Genomic DNA, 15,876 nt, shown 5'->3' on the forward strand with positions numbered 1-15,876 from the left:
AATTACTTGTTAGGCTTTATTTGCAGTGTAAACTTTAGAATCCATACCAGCCAAGTTAAATTTTGAATATACATTTGATGAATAATAGCCAAGAAAAAAGTTTTTATTGCACTATTCTAAATATGGACTAATTGGTATGGTGTGACTAGACATAACTTTTAATAGTGCATTTGAGTTATAATTTCTTCCTTTTTTGCCAGCTCCTGATAGTGATGAAATTTCCCAAAGGGATGAATATATATCTCCAAAGGGACGCGCACGCTCGCGCGCACACACACACACACACACACACCTGTTTTTTCATTGGTTGAGGGAGAGGTGTTATCTAGTTCTAAACGTGCATTTGCTTTGTATGAAGGCTTTGATTTTCCATAATTGACCACTTGAGGAATATTTAAATTACACAGACTAATGCCTGCATAGAGTAAAATTTAAGTATGCAAGAGCCTTAAAGTGAAAAACCTGATCTTTGTGACTGCCTTAAAATACGACTAGCTCTCCAGCACAGGCATCCCAGTTCCTTTCCATGGGGTCTGTCCGGTAAGTAATGCCTTAATAGTGTTAGTGTTCCTGAAGTACACAACGCAAAGTGTCTCTTAGAGCCTCACTTTTATGTAATCAATGGGACTTGAACTATTAAGTTTCAAAACCTGGTTGCACATTAACAGGGTAATCTGGGACACTGATGTGTAATACGTACGTGACTCTTAACATCAGTAATATATTGTGGTAGTTTGAGGGGTTTTTTATTGTTTTGTATAACAAATTATCCAAGAAGCTAGACTTTATGTAACATCTTCAAGGATCAAGTTGTATATTTAAACACGGATTGAAAAGTACAGTTATAAAGTTCCAAAAATGGTTAATTTTTTAAGGGAATTTTTCAAGACAAAAATATTTTGTTTTGAGCCTGCAAGCAAATTTCATTCAAAAGAGTGAATGTAGTTGTAAAACACTGCACTGTTGCAATAAAAGTATCCAGGCCAGTGATTTGTTCCATTACATTCGCATTTTTACCTTCACTTTGCCTTTCAAAGCAGGAATCTTTTATAAACTGAAAGAAAACTTTAAATTGCCAAGCTGGTGCTTAGAATTACGATTTATAACAAGTGTAATTTTAAAGGAAAAGACCCTGAAGCAGGGAGGTCCTAGGTCTGTTTGTTGAAGAACTCCTGATGCTTTGTCGAGTCTTCCAAGTTTTCAGTGTAAATAAAATACCTAACAATGTAATTTTGCTGTTTTCTGATAGAAAATGGAAGAAATACTAAAGTATTCAATTTATTTTATGATAAAACGGTTTTCACCCACACTGTGAAATCTTGACTTTCTATCTTTGCAAACCACCACCCTGAAAAGACCGTCATAGATACGCAGTGCAGGCGGGTGCTGTGCGAACTGTCGCTGGTCCGTTGTGTTACGTAGAGATGGATAGAAGTACCAAATAAACTCTATGCACTTCCAACAGTTGTCTCCTATTTCTTTGAAGAAGTAAGAATTTTAAGGTCCTAATACGACTTACAAAATCTAAGGCTGTCAGTAATCTGCTAAACTGCCGTAAGATAAAAATAAGGTTTTGATAACACTGGCCTTACCGTGCCTCTTTATATACTGTTGTTTAAAGTAGATATGGTTGGGGATTCTTTTCCAGTGGATTTCAATTATAGGATTCAAAACTACTGGATTTAACCAAAATGCACATTCTTAAGACTTTTACAAGACTTTTGATGTGGACTCCGACCAGCAGCGCCCCTGGTGTCGTGGCTTCGGCGAACGAAATCACAGGGACCGCAGCAGTCCTGGGGGGAAAGGGGCAGCACGGCCACCCTCGAGGGAGGGGGCGCCCCGACCCCTGCCCGGACAGGCTTGTTCTGCTTTCTGGGAGCATTGCGTCCAGGAAGGTCCTCATTCCTTACGCCCAGGTTTGCTGGAAGTGATTCCTTCTTACAGATAACAAGGAAAAGAATGTTGCAGACGCGAGAGAACAAGTTTTTCAACTGGCTACACTCCGTCCTCGGGAGCTTTAGCCCAGACTTCAGGGAGGTTCCTCCAAGATAACTCAGTGAACATCTGCCGCCTTAACTCGGGGTGAGGGAGTCTCAGCAAAAGCCAGCCTCGGAGCAGCCTGGCGACACTGCAGGCCAGGTCCCCCGCGGGAGAGCCCGGCTGCGGGGCTGCGGGCCTGGCGCCGGCCGGTGTCCCGAGCCAAGGAGAGCTGCGTCCGCCGCTGCCACGCCGACCAGTTCCGTGTGGATTGTGTGTGTGTGTGTGTGTGTGTGTGTGTGTGTGTGAAAAACATCCACCCGGAGTTTCCTTTGGGAAAGGTAATTAACAAAAGTCAACTGCAAATAAAATGTTTCAGGGCCAATTTACAGAAATCTCTTACCTGCATTTCCATGAAATGTCCCTAAAAAGTTCTAAAGATGGAAGTTACGTCATAATACACTCACCGAAACAGCAGATTTAGGTGGTTTTCGAGTTCTCTAGTTAAATACGGCAGTCAACAGCCGCGTGGAGAAGAGGAGGACCACAAGCTAGACATTTCTTCATAGATGAAGAAAACGACTTAAAAGTCGTTTTTCTGAATACTAAACCTTGACTTTAAAAGTATTGCCTATGGCATTTTTTAATACTGTATACTAGTTAGAACACAGTAAAATCCAGATCCATGTGAACAAAAGACACTTCCCCCCCTCGACTTTCCAGCTTCCCAGTGAGAGGTCTGGCAACGTGAGCGTAAGCTGATCAGTGATAAAACAAGAAAAACGGGCCATTTAACAATATACATTAATGGACTCCAGTAGTTTGTCTTTCAGATCTTAACGTTAAAAACTAGAGGACCGAAAAAAGAAGGTAACACTTCGGCCGGTCGCCACTCTCTTCCCAGCCCAGGGCTCCGGGAAAGGGGGCCGAGCTGCCGCAACCCCGCGCACCCAGTGCTTTCCTCCGACCCCGCGCCTCCATGGGGCCGCAGGGCAGCTGTGGCGGCCGGGCGGGCCTGCCCGCGCCTGTCTGTGGAAGCCCCACCCGCAGCACGCGGGCATGTGAAGCCCTCGGCGCCACGAGGGACCGGCGCCGTCGTACGAGGCCCGCGCGCCCGCCCGCGCGCCGCCCCGGAAGCCGCATCCTCCCGCAGAGCGGGAAGCGGGCCGCGCCGGGAACCCGACCGGCCGGCCCCTCGGTCTCGGGCTTCCGCCTCCGGAACTGTGAGGGGTCGGTGTTCGTGATGGACACCTCCCCGTCTACGGAAACTGGGAGCCGAGGCGTGGGGGGACGAGACGGCGGCCGCCCCTAAAGTCGGTCACCGAGACCGGGCAGGCCGCGCCACAGGACCGCGCAGCAGCTCCACAGGCCGCGCCGCACCGGCAGGCACCCGAGGACGTTCCCTCCGCGAGAATCCGCGTGCACCCCACGCTGTTCGGGGTAGCGCGTGAAATCTCGCGAAATCTCGCGTTGTCTGGCTGGGCCCTCCGGCCTCCGTGCGCGGCGCAGGGGACGTTTCCCGCCAGTTAGTCACGTGGTTGTCGCCTGTGTTTTGGTCGGTGGTGGCCGCCCAGAACAGGAGCAGGGACGCTGGTCCCGTTGCGCCAGAGGACACGGAAAGTGCTATTGTGTGAAACGGTGAGTGCAGGACCTCACGCAACTGTTATTGCTTTGTTTTAATCGTCACGTTAGCATTGCTGGCCCCTCGCTGTGCCTTGTGTGGGACTGAGACGCTGTCACGGGACGTGCGTACGTGCGGGCAGGGCGAGGCGGAGCGAGGGCTGGGTTTGCCCGCGCGCTGCGGGTTCTCGGGGGCGTGGCCTCGGGGGTGGCGTGGCGGGCGGGGCCGCAGCGAGGCAGCGTGGGCGGACGCTGTGTGCGCGTGCGAGCGCCTGTGGCTGCGGCGTCGGCGCCCGCCGCGTGCCTGCGTCTGCCGGCCCGGGCGGTGACCTGCCTCCCTTCCTCGGGAACCGAGATGGCATTACCCGCCGTGGACGGCCAGAAATGAACCTGGTCAAACGTCGGTTCTCGGACGCGGCCCATCCCGAACGGCCGGCTCTCCACCGAGCCGTTTGGAGAAACCACGGCTCGCTTGTCCGACAGAGCTTCGGCTCCGGCCCCACGACCCTTGCGAGCCCCCGGCGGCGTGGTCAGCCCGGGTTCGGCCAGCCCTCCGTGCGGCGCGGCTGTCTGTCAAACACGCGTCTCCTCCCACGGCCTTCCAGAACGGATGGGGTTCGAGAGCCCGGGTTCCGCTGCGGCCCCGAGCTTGCCGCCCACCTGCTGGCCCCACGAGGTGCACGTCGTGGGCGGCACCCGGGTCTTGATCCCACGGAGGGTCTCTGCACTCAGGGCTCCGCTGCGGCGCCCGGTCTGAACCCCGCTCTCGCCCCTGGCTCTGGACCGGCCCGTGCCACCAGTTCCAGCAGAACTCCTGTCTGGTCCCGGGCTGGGGCTGCCACCGCTCCCGCCACCCCAGGCACCTGGCTGACTCCAGTGACCGCCTCCTCGGGGTTCATTAATCTGGCCATTAATTTGTCACGCCGCGCACAGGACCCGGAAACTTGATCTCCAGCTCCTTGTAAAGATACACCCCGGAGCAGCCAGACCGGAGGGGTGCACCGGGCGGCGCCTGCGGAAAGGGCCCCGAGCGCCCGCGCGCTCCCCGGATTTGTATTTCTGACGATGAACCACAGTATCACACGAGGTCACAGGCATCCTCTGCCCAGTGACAGAGGGACAGCAGCATGGCACGCACACACCGTTTCTCACGACACCATGCAGAATAGCGAACGCTGCACTCTCGGTTCTGTGGGCGCTAAAAGAATACACTTTTCCTGCCACCTTCTAAGTTCTCTTGGCTGAGTTAATTCTCAAATTAACAGAGACACTAACTTGGAAAAATGTCAAAGTTTAACACACTCACTAGGCAGGAAAATTGCACAGACAGCGAGGCAGGACTGGGCAGGTCATTTTGGGCAAAGGGGAGAGCTTGCTGGATTTCAGAGGTGAGAACCAGCGACGTCACAGGGAGCTGAGGAAGAGCAGAGCACAGAGGAGACCCCTTGCTCGGAGCCTGGAACGGTGGGGAACAGGGGGGTGCCATGGCGGGGTCGCCAGCTGGCAGGTAGGAGCCTGAAGCCCTCCCACCACACTGCCCCAGGCTAAGGCGACATCCTAAGATCTCCCCAAAGCAGGTTTCTCCGGACCTCTTGGGCAGGAAAGGGGAAAGTCAAAAGTTCTGAGTCTTTTTTATTTCCTTAATAAACAGCTTAAAATCAGTATCTTAAAAGCAGCTTCAGGTGGCAAACTTCGGTTCCCTTTAGTTCCATTCCTGTGTTCTTTGTAACTTACCACGTGAGAATGAAATAATCCAAATTCTTTATCAAGGTCTGCGAGTGGCAGTTTAATAAACCCACGCAGGAGGCCCCAAGAGCCACCATCTGTCTCGTGCAGGACCATCCCAGGGTTCCTGGGTCCACGCCGACCACAGAGCTGAAAGGCACACCGCTTCTCTCAAAGGCCCTTTTCCTCCCTGAGGAGGTGTTCTCTCCCCAGCATCTAGTAGCCTGCCTCTCCGCCTCTAGAGTCATCTAGGAAAATGCCCCTCAGGCACTTAATATTAACTCGGGTACATTTCTGAACTGTTGCAACAGTGCATCCTCACACAAGGCTGCCATATCCTCCTCCTCACCTTCTGCTGAGGAGCTGTACTAAATGAAAAGCACTTGTCCTAGGCAGAGGGCATGGGAGAAGGAATGCACAGCAGAGTCTTGGGGGGGGGGGGGCGAAGGCTGGGGTCTGTTGACTGGGCTCCTTCACCCATGCTGACCCGGAGATTTTGGGCTGGCTGGTTACCTTGTCCTTCCCGGCAGGGGGGCGGGGGACGGGGCAGAGCTGCGGTTAAGTTAGGGGTCAGGTCTCGGTTTCTCGGTTTGGTGACGCCAGCCTAGCACGTATGACTCCATTTGGGGCCTGTTGTCCCCTTTTTCACACAGCCCATAGACACGCTCTGTTCTTTGGAATGACGAAGTTATGAAATGAATAATCTGGTTTCTCAGAAGTAAGTTTCGTTCCACCCTACCCATTTAGTATCACTTCTCTGACTGCAGAAGGGCAGTGAAGCCTCGTCCTGATGTAGGGCAAGGCTGCGGCCCTGCTGGGTTCACAGCTGCATCGTGTGAGAGCCTTAGGTTTGAAAGAGAAATCTCACATCAGTCCTCACCACTCAAATGTTGAACAGTATACATAATAAAGAGTCCCAAATTCATAAAATTCACATATAAATTCCTAATAAAAGACGTCTTTCCTTGTCTTTTGATACTCCATTCCTTCAGTTTTAAATATCATCTCTTTAGCTCAAAAAGTGGCAAGGAGGAAGATGAAGTTTCCACAGTGATTTATTCATTATTTTTACAACTTTTTCATGATGATAATTCATATATATAAACATCCTCAAACACCATCACTGAAATTCTTTTACTTTTTTCTTAAATAGCACTGATGAACCAGTGGAAGCAACTTCCCCTCTTGGTGAAGCTTATGGGTGTCGGTGGCACCTCCGATAAAAGTTCCATTGACAAATATTCTTGGTACCTGTTGGATAAACGAGATCAGGTGTCACCCTGTGTCAGCAGTAGAGGGCCATGCCACACAAGGATGACAGGTGCTCACAATCTTGGTTCCGTTATGGTCCAGGCGCCCCACTGGGTAAGCTCTTTCCCGAATCACTGACTTCAGTCTTTCCACCCCTGGGCTAGGGACAATTTTTAGCCTTATTTTGGAGGGATGTGAGACGCAGGTATTTGTCCAAGATCACTATCATGGTAAATGACAGAGCTGGGGTTTAAATCTGGGACAGTCTGACTCTCCAAGCCCTTCCTGACCACTGTGCTCTATAAAAGGTAAAAATAACACAGTTATTTACCTAATTATTAATAATGTTTAAGTTTCTTACAGTTGTTTACTAAAGGGGAAGAGTACCCTATACATTTCTTCCAAGCGCATGAGAAGGAAAATGGCAGCACTGTGTAATTTCCTGATAATGCGTATTATGGAAAAATCCACACATTTCAAGAATCTAAGCACGTGGAGCATGAAAGTACAACTACTGGAATAGCCACCGAAGACAGAACCCTGGTCTGTGCTGTCCAAGGGAGGGAGGAAGCCCCAAGAGGACTTTGAAGATTCACAGACAAGCACCCATGACTCCCCACACTGTGCCAGTCCAGTCAAACAAACAGACACACGGCAATAATAAAAATAACTCTGCTGATTTTAGTCTATGAACCTGGTTGCTAGCTCTGCCATTTCTTTATCAATGTAAGATTCTCAGAGAATGTCTGAACCTTGTTTCCTAACACCAGGGTGACCCCTGCCCAGGTCCCTACCTGCTTGATGGGAAAACCCCACAAAGAACAGACTCACGGTTCTTTCTCCAGTCATTTTGTAAAGCGCGTCTTGAAACTGGTTTCCATACTCAAGCATGTCCAGTTCCACCACTTTGTAGTTAACATTCATGTCTTGGAAAAGCTTTTTTGCCATTGTACAGTAAGAACAAGATGTTTTTGAGAAAATCACCACACAATTGTCAGAAATTGTTTCCTGAAGTAAAACAAACAAAAAAATAACTTTAATGCCAGATATTACCTTTTGGAAAAAAATAATGATACAGTGGAAAGGGTATGAATTCTGGTGTCTCACAATTCATTTAGGGCTATACTAAGTCTCCATCATCTGTTTTCTCCTCTGTAGCTTGAAGGTAAAGGTATTCATTTCACAGCAAGTCTATTAGGAAAAGGGGGTGTCAACAGGTGGAGAGTGTTGGTATGGAGAAGTAAGTAAGTGAGCCACAGAAGGTAAATAGCTTACTGTCCTCAGCTACTGAGCAGCAGAGCTGGGATTTGAAGCTGGGCGAGGCTGGTTCCGCAGCCCAAGCACTGAACCTCTGTTATTCTGCTTTTCAAATACTCAGCATGTGTTTAGGAGTGCATGTCTCACCTTCCTCAACCTTCAGTGGTGAGGGCTGATGGATGATTTCTCTGTAAACATACAATTTTCCCTGATCAGGCAGAAATAACGGCCAACCCCTCTCAACTTCCACTCTTTCCTGTGTCTTCGTAGTAAAGAAAAATATTGCTGGAGTGGTAAGGTATTCTTATACTGTTCCTGGAAAAGCTACTTCCAGAAATGCTAATTCAGTGGGTCAGAGGCAGATGTCAGATACTGTATTTTTTAAAAACCTTCCCAGATGATATCAGCCTGGTTTGGAAAATACTGTCCAGGCCTTTGTCACACAAACCACAAGACTTTGAGAGGGACCTGTATGGCCTATGAAAATGTTTTGTTTCTTGCTTCTAAATATATGAAGGTCCAGGTTCTTCTAGAGATTCTGGATGGATAGGCAAAGACCCAGGCATGTGTCTAGGTTATTCTTACGTGGGTCATAGCAGCACCTTCAAGATCAAGGCCCAATATCAGAAAGCAGAGTCTCCAGGCCAAGTGACTCACAAGTTACACCCACTCTCGGGTGTCGGACAAGTTCCGAGTCCCTGTCCAGCTGTCTGCACGTTAGTCTACTTTTATGCTTTCTCCTCTGCTTACTCATAGTATTTAGTATAGAAGTCTTTCTCAGGGAGAGCCAGCCAGACCAGAGGTGCATTAATGACTCATTTTATAGATGAGGAAACCGAGGTTGAGACATTCACAATATTAGGATTTGATCCAACTTGTCCCAACGCCAAAGCCTCAGGAGACAGGCACATGGAGACCGTCCCTGAGAGGGGTGTGGGCACTCTGGGTGCTGGAGTGGAGTACAAACACAGAGGGAGAGACCCCAGAGAGAGCTGAAACACGACTGAGCCAGAACTTCTGGAACTCTCCTTTTCACCTATCCCCAACTCCCTCCTTGCTTCAAGATCTTGTATTCTTATTTTACAAGAGGGACTTCCCTCACCAGAGATTCCTGGCATTGCTGTTACATCCACAGCTGTGAGTGAAAACTGTTTTAGCCAAATAAATCAAAGACAGAAATATGTGTGTGGTAGTGGTTGGTGGTGAGAAACAAAGAAAAACATGACTGTCTTGTAGACCGCAAGCAAAGAAAAACATGCAAACCAGAGAAAATTTCTAAGGCAGGATTAATTGGACTTTGCAGTTTAAAAAAAATGACAGGAAGAAAAACAAGAAAATAGCTGAACACACCAGTGTACCATATATCTGAGATGTCTGTTAACAGGGTAATTACAGCTTCCCAGGCCAAAATCCCAGTGTCCCCGGCGAAGGGCAGCTTGACCAGAGGTGGGTATGGCAGAAGGGAGCCACCAACCTCATTGGATCCATGTTGGCATGGACTGAAGTCTCCACTAAGAGTAAGTCTCATCAATTTTGACTAGCAAGTGATGTAGAACTTTTTTGTTACACAGATTATTTTGACAGCAGATTTTAATATATGTATTCAGTTACTGAACTTTGTCAAGTCTGGATACTGAATAAGCATATTCAACGTGTAAGACACAATCCTTTTTCCACACAGGACAGTGCTTCCCATCTTCACATCACTCACTTGGATCTGGCTCACGGGAGTAGCTGCTGGCTTATCCAAGGATGATGACATGCTGCTCCCCATCCTGAAAGGAATTGTTGGAGGTAGCACCGTTTATTAAACAGTAAAGACAATATATCAGATGACATGCATTTGAAGAAAACCTAGTATGCAAGTATATATCCGAACTTAGGAAAATAATAAAAAAATAGGTTTTACTTACTATCAGTACATAATATGTTTGTTTACTAAAACCAAAAAGACCTCTGTGCTTCTCTAGCCTCTTCATGCTCTTAATTATCTAATAAAACTACATTTACTGTGTTAAAGTCTGTCACCAAATTTGAACAAGACTGCCCTAATGATTCGACCCTGACCTGACTACTGGTTAAAAAATACATAGTTTCCACCCTGACAGGTGTGGCTTAGTTCATCATCACACAAAACAAAGGGTTCACTGGTTCAGTTCCTGTCAGGGCACATGCCTGGGTTTTGGGCCAGGTCCCCAGTTGGGGTGTGTATGAGAAACAACCAATTGATGTTTCTCTTGTTCATCTGTTTCTCTCTCTCTGTTTCTCCCTCTATTTTCCTCTCTATAAAAATAAATAAAATGTTAAAATGTGCTTATTAAAACATGCCAAAGCTCCATGAACACTGTGAAACAGTGAAACTTATAAAGACTCAAAAATTTTACAGATATTGAATTAAATGTTTTACACATGAAATATGATATTAATGTTACCACAATAAATTTAATTTAAAAAAATATGCTTTTAAAAGTGAAAAAATGAGGAAATTAAGGTACATCAACCACAGGAATCCATAGCCTCAAGTTCCCAACTGTAAACTGGGAAGAGTGTTCATTCCCACCTCAAAGGGTTTTGTGAAAATTAAACGAACTGTTATACAGAAAGCAGAACAGGACTTGTGGCCAAGATGGAGGCGTAGGTAGACACACTGTGCCTTCTTTGCCTTTTTGGTTGTGTGTAGGAGGACAACAAATTTAAAAACAAAAAAACAAGAACCAACAGAAAATCGAACTGTATGGAAGTCTGACAACCAAGGAGTTAAAGAAGACACATTCATCCACACCAGTAGGAGTGGCAGAGATGGGCAGCTGGCAGAGCGGAGGAACAGCTGGGAGCCAGACGGACCTCGCAACCCAGGGTTCCAGTGCAGGGGAATAAACAAACGTCTCTGGCTGAAAACACCTGTGGGGACTGCGGCAGTGAGAGAAACTCTCAGCCTCACAGGAGGGTTCATTGGAGAGACCCACAGGGTTCTAGAACGTACACAAACCCACTCACCCAGGAATCCGCACCTGAAGGACCCAGTTTGATTGTGGGTGGCGGGGCAAGTGACTGAAAGCAGCCAAGAGTCAGGCAAGCGGCACTGTTCCCTCTCGGACCTCTCCCCTACGTACAGGGTCACAACAGAGCGGTGTGGGTTACCCCAGCCTGGTGAACACCTAAGGCTCCATCGCTTACTACATAACATGCATGCGGAGACAAAAAAAAAGGCCCAAATGACAGAACAAATCAAAGCTCCATAAAAAATACAACTAAATGACGAGATAGCCAACCTATCAGATGCACAGTTCAAAACACTGGTAATCACGATGTTTACAGAATTGGTTGAATATGGTCGCAAATTAGAGGAAAAAAATGAAGGCTATGAAAAGCAAAATAAAGGAAAATGTACAGGGAACCAACAGTGATGGGAAGGAAACCAGTACTCGAATCAACGGTTTGAACGGACCATAAGAAAGAAACACTCAACCAGAACAGAATGAAGAAACAAGAATTCAAAAAAATGAGGGGAAACTTAGGATCCTCCAGAACATCTTTAAACGTTCCAACATCCAAATCATAGGGGTGCCAGAAGGAGAAGAAGAGCAAGAAATGGAAAATTTATTTGAAAAAATAATGAAGGAGAACAATCCCTAATCTGGCAAAGGAAATAGACTTTCAGGGAAGCTCAGAGAGTCCCAAAGAAGTTGGACCCAAGGAGGAACACACCAAGGCACATCATAATTAGCCAAGATGAAAGATAAGGAGAGAATCTTAAAAACAAGAGAAAAGGAGACAGTTACCTACAAAGGAGTTCCCATTAGACTATCAGCTGGTTTCTCAAAAGAACCCTTGGAGGCAAGAAGGGGCTGGAAAGAAGTTTCGAAGTCATGAAAGGCAAGGACCTGCACCCAAGATTACTCTATCCAGCAAAGCTATCATTTAGAATGGAAGGGCAGATAAAGTGCTTCCCAGATAAGGTCAAGTTAAAGGAGTCCATCATCACCCAGACATTATTATATGAAATGTTAAAGGGGCTTATCTAAGAAAAAGAAGATAAAAAATGTGAACAGTAAAATGACAACAAACTCACAGCTATTAACCGAACCTAAAGACAAAAACAAACTAGCAAACAACTAAAACAGGAACAGAATTACAGAAATGTAGATCACATGGAGGGTTATCAGTGGAGGAGAGAGAGAGGGAGAGGGGGGGGAAAGGTACAGAGAATAAGTAGCATAAATGGTAGAAAATAGGGAGAGGTTAAGAATAGTATAGGAAATGTAGAAGCCAAAGAACTTATATGCACAACCCATGGACATGAACAAAAGGGGAGAATGCGGGTGGGATGAGGGTGTACAAGGTGGAGGGGAATAAAGGGGGGGAAATGGGACAGCTGTAATAGCATAATCAATAAAACATATTTAAAAAAGAAAGCAGAACAGTGCCTTGAACACAGTAAATGTTCAATAATGTTTGATATTATCATTATTTCCTGATTATAGGGATTCTCATTATCTTCATATTTATCATCTGAAAGCCAGCTGTTGGAAAATCTTAACATGAGGTGTTCATTCTAACAGGAAAATGTTCACTAAAAATTGTTTAATATCACCAAATCTCTTGGCCTATCCCCAGAACCTTTCCCTACCTACTTCCTTTCTTTTCTTTCTCTTTAAATTGTATTCATTACTTTTAGGGTTGCGGGGGTGGGAGGCAGAGACACTGATTTATTTTTCCACTTATTTATGCATTCATTGGTTGATTCTTGGGGATTGAACCCACAACCTTAGCATATGGGGATGATGCTCTAACCAACAAAACTACCTTCCCAGAGCCGCTTACTCTTTCTTCATCAGCCAGGCCCTACAGCATGGTTTGAAAAATATTAAACATCATGAGGCAAACTAATTGCACAGTGAAATTACAAATCTTTAGAAAGGATATAAGCTATTGGAGGCTTCAAAAAAGAATCACTTGAATATGTAGGGATTAAGAGAGTGAAATAATTAATTAAACCTTCAATTAGTTCAGGAATTATTCTTATCATTATGTTGCAAAACTCACGTTCTGATAGAAAAATTTCTCCCTCCAAATACTTCATTCATTCATTATGAGTACACTGAAAGTTTAAATGTTGTAAAAGTAAGCTACTTTTTATAATGTTTAGTGTTCTCTTCTAAAAGGTACCCATCTTTTTTTTTTAACTGTATAGCATGAAACTTTAGTACTGCTTCAAGAATCCACTTTAAATGGCTTTTTATTATGCTTGGATAATGAGCATCTATGTAGCCATGCCTATACACATAGAATAAGGAAGCTATAAAAACGCCACCTTAAGTAATAATAAAGAGTTAAAAACAGAAAACACTCCAAGGGAACACTGTAACATTAAAACTCCCCAATGTTTACAATCTATGTTTCTTGCTTCTCAATAGTTTAGCAAGGAGACCTTTAAGACAAAAAGGGCCTGTGTGCTTATCTCAAAGAGGGGCAAGGAGAATCAAGTTAGGGAGACTACGGCCAACTTAGCAGAGGTGTAGTTTTAAGAAAAAAGCAGGCAAATTCCTGGAGCTTAAACCTGAAAAGTAAGGAGGTTAAATGCTAGCCTGGACGTAAGGTTCATCAACTAAGTAAGAAAGTCCTTTTCATCTAAAGTCTAGCATTTACTTGGTATACCTAAAACCATCTGCTACAACATTCACGATTGAAGCACTTCTTTCCTCAGAGGTTTTCTGGGGCAGTGAAAGCATGTGGGAGGTGCATTCGGAAATGTCATGCCCTTCCCTGCCAAGTGTAAGAGTGTTTCTGGAAGACACCTTGCTCCTTAATTCTAGCTGAGCAGGCAAAAGTTGTCACCTAGTATGGAAAGGGGCATAAGAAGTGCACAATAAATGTTTCCCTTCCACACTAATGACGCACCCTCTAGTCATGCCACATTCGGGGGTCGCCTACTATTGCTAAGTAGGCAAACTGCTAAATGCCCTAGCAATACATATAACTGGAAAAACACATCTTTGGGGGCCTCAAAGGTCAGCCAGTCACAGTCATGTCGAGTGATCAGCATCTTTCTAGCTTGGCATAGAAAGTTCAAGAGTTCCCAGAGTCTTGCAAAACTGGTAAAAGCTACCAGAGCAAGTGGGTAGAAAGAGGTCCCACGCAGAGGGAGAGAGGCAGTGGCCGCACAGAGGAGCGAGCTGGCAGGGCAGCCGGGATGTGGGGCGGGGCAGCCAGGACCGTGGGGCGGGCCAACATCAGCCCAGGGGGCAGGTCTCCCATGCCGGCCAGGCAGCCGACGGGTTTGCGGAGCACCTCAGTGCGGGGAAAGCACTGTGCACGGTGCAGCCAGTAGCACCTCAATGTCAGTGCCACAGTGCCTCCTATGCTCAAAGCCGTGGCCACTTGGCCGGAAGCGCCCCCTCCACTTCCTGCACCGTTAGCAAATAAAAATGCACAACGCACAACTACAATTTCAAATACACAGCAAATAACTGTTCAGTAAGAGGATGTCCCGTGCAGTATTTGGGATATACTTAGACTGAATTATTCGCTGGATATCCGAAATCCCAAATTATTAGGGCATCTTGTATTTTATCTGGCAACAGTGGTGGCCAGGGCGGTGGGCTGGTGTCCAAGCGGACACAACACACGTATTTTGAGGCTCGTTCAGCCGCTTGGGGCACCAACCTCCGCACCCCTTCGGAGCCGGGCTGGGTAGGTCGCCGGGTCCACGTGGCCCCGGGAGAAAGAGGTGCGAGACCCTCGCCCCGCTGAGCCCGCCCAGCCGGCCCGTCCGCCGGGTCCAGTACCTCGAGGCCGCCCCGCCCAGCCGGCCCGCCAAACCGCTCCCACTTCGGGCGAGCCGCGTCCACACCAGCGACGCGCTGCTCCAGACCATAGTCCGAATGCGGGGCCAGAGCCGCGACAGACGGAGGACACACCGCAGCCGCGGCCCGGGAGAGTCGGCCTCGGCTGGCAGGCCCCGCCCCCGCACGCCACGCAAACGTTCCCCGCACGCCCGACCAACCCCTGCTCGCAAGGCCCCACCCCCTAAGTCCCGGGCCGCGCCCCCGCCGCCAGGCCCCGCCTCCGCATCCCGGTCCTGCTTCTCCCGGCTGCCGGCGCCAGGAAAAGTGTGGAATGCAGGCTTGGGTGCTGCTAGGCTCTCCCCTCTTCGGTGGTCGGCGTGTGGACGTCCAGGAGCGCGGAGTCCGGCCGAGTCCCTCCCACGTGCGTGCAGCCGCCTGATGGTCCCCCAGGGTCTCACCTGTTAGTCGCCAGGTCTTGTGCAAGCCCCACACCTGTTTCTTTCAGGCTTGGGGATCCTCCTCGTAAAGGCTCGAAGGCACTGTGGACAGTGCGTGGGATTGTGGCCAACGTTCTGGCCAAGCAGAGAAGAAGAATAATGACTGTCCCAAAGAGGCCTCGGATGTTTACCTATGCATGACACTGTCGTCACAACTTCCTGTTGGGCAGGTCTAGATGTTGAAATATATCCATCTTAAAATAAGGCCATTGATCGAAAGTCCCTGTCAGTCTTGGGAATGTCGGATTTTACATTCACAATTAAAAGAAAAAAGTAATCCAATGTAGAATGTTCATTCCAAAGAATTCAAAATAAAAGTGAAATTAGAAAATAAAACTTAAAAGAGCTCAGAAGTGTGTTGCAGTGGCTTTGGCTGATGCTTCTGATGACAAGATGGGGCACACAGTCATGGTAATAATAGTCCTCTGTGGGTGGCTATCTAAAATGAAGTGGTTAGGCCTTTATTTTTATTTACGGAGGACTTTGAACTCTAGTTCAAGGTCAAAGATCAAATGGTATACCTAAAATTTTGAACAATCATTAAAGTAATACATACCTTTTTTTCCATCCTTCATGCTCAACTAGCTAAGTTAAAGATTCATGTTACCAAGTTACCAAATTAGAACTTCTGTTTCTGACAGTTCTTTTTCTACTTTTTCAAATGGGCTATGCTTCATGATTTCATAAAAGGGTGCAAGTTAGTTACAAAAACAAATACTCCAAAAGGTGTGAAATCCTTATTCATGAATCCAAAATTA

General features: G+C 47.1%; 1 protein-coding gene and 1 long non-coding RNA gene across 3 annotated transcripts; one reads left to right on the forward strand and one right to left on the reverse strand.

Moving 5' to 3' along the window:
* Positions 1 to 3,587: 3,587 nt before the first annotated feature.
* LOC118498276 lies at positions 3,588 to 9,745 on the forward strand. The gene is made up of 2 exons (XR_004900800.1): positions 3,588 to 3,618; positions 9,515 to 9,745. It is a non-coding gene; the product is annotated as an uncharacterized LOC118498276 (long non-coding RNA).
* GLRX2 (glutaredoxin 2) lies at positions 6,363 to 15,192 on the reverse strand. 2 transcript variants are annotated; one of them, XM_036016062.1, is made up of 4 exons: positions 15,080 to 15,192; positions 9,545 to 9,608; positions 7,408 to 7,584; positions 6,363 to 6,576 (listed from the first exon to the last, which is right to left on the reverse strand). In XM_036016062.1, the coding sequence occupies exons 2-4, from the start codon at positions 9,605 to 9,607 to the stop codon at positions 6,460 to 6,462; spliced, it is 357 nt and encodes a 118-aa protein (XP_035871955.1). In that variant the 5' UTR covers position 9,608; positions 15,080 to 15,192; the 3' UTR covers positions 6,363 to 6,459. The 2 variants fall into 2 exon arrangements, with proteins under 2 accessions (XP_035871955.1, XP_028387035.1); XM_028531234.2 differs by lacking the exon at positions 15,080 to 15,192 and adding an exon at positions 14,622 to 14,797.
* Between the last annotated feature and the right edge of the window lie 684 nt (positions 15,193 to 15,876).

Source organism: Phyllostomus discolor, chromosome 15, assembly GCF_004126475.2.
Source record: "Phyllostomus discolor isolate MPI-MPIP mPhyDis1 chromosome 15, mPhyDis1.pri.v3, whole genome shotgun sequence".
Lineage (NCBI taxonomy): Eukaryota > Metazoa > Chordata > Mammalia > Chiroptera > Phyllostomidae > Phyllostomus > Phyllostomus discolor.

Bases quoted from the DNA above. Each gene is read 5' to 3' on its own strand.
- GLRX2 (XM_028531234.2), bottom strand. From the start codon at position 14,710: ATGGTCTGGAGCAGCGCGTCGCTGGTGTGGACGCGGCTCGCCCGAAGT. The intron at 9,609-14,621 runs GTACTGGACCCG...AATTCCTTTCAG, and splicing joins CTGGGCGGGGCGGCCTCGAG to GATGGGGAGCAGCATGTCAT. The intron at 7,585-9,544 runs GTGAGTGATGTG...GTTTTACTTCAG, and splicing joins CTCCCGTGAGCCAGATCCAA to GAAACAATTTCTGACAATTG.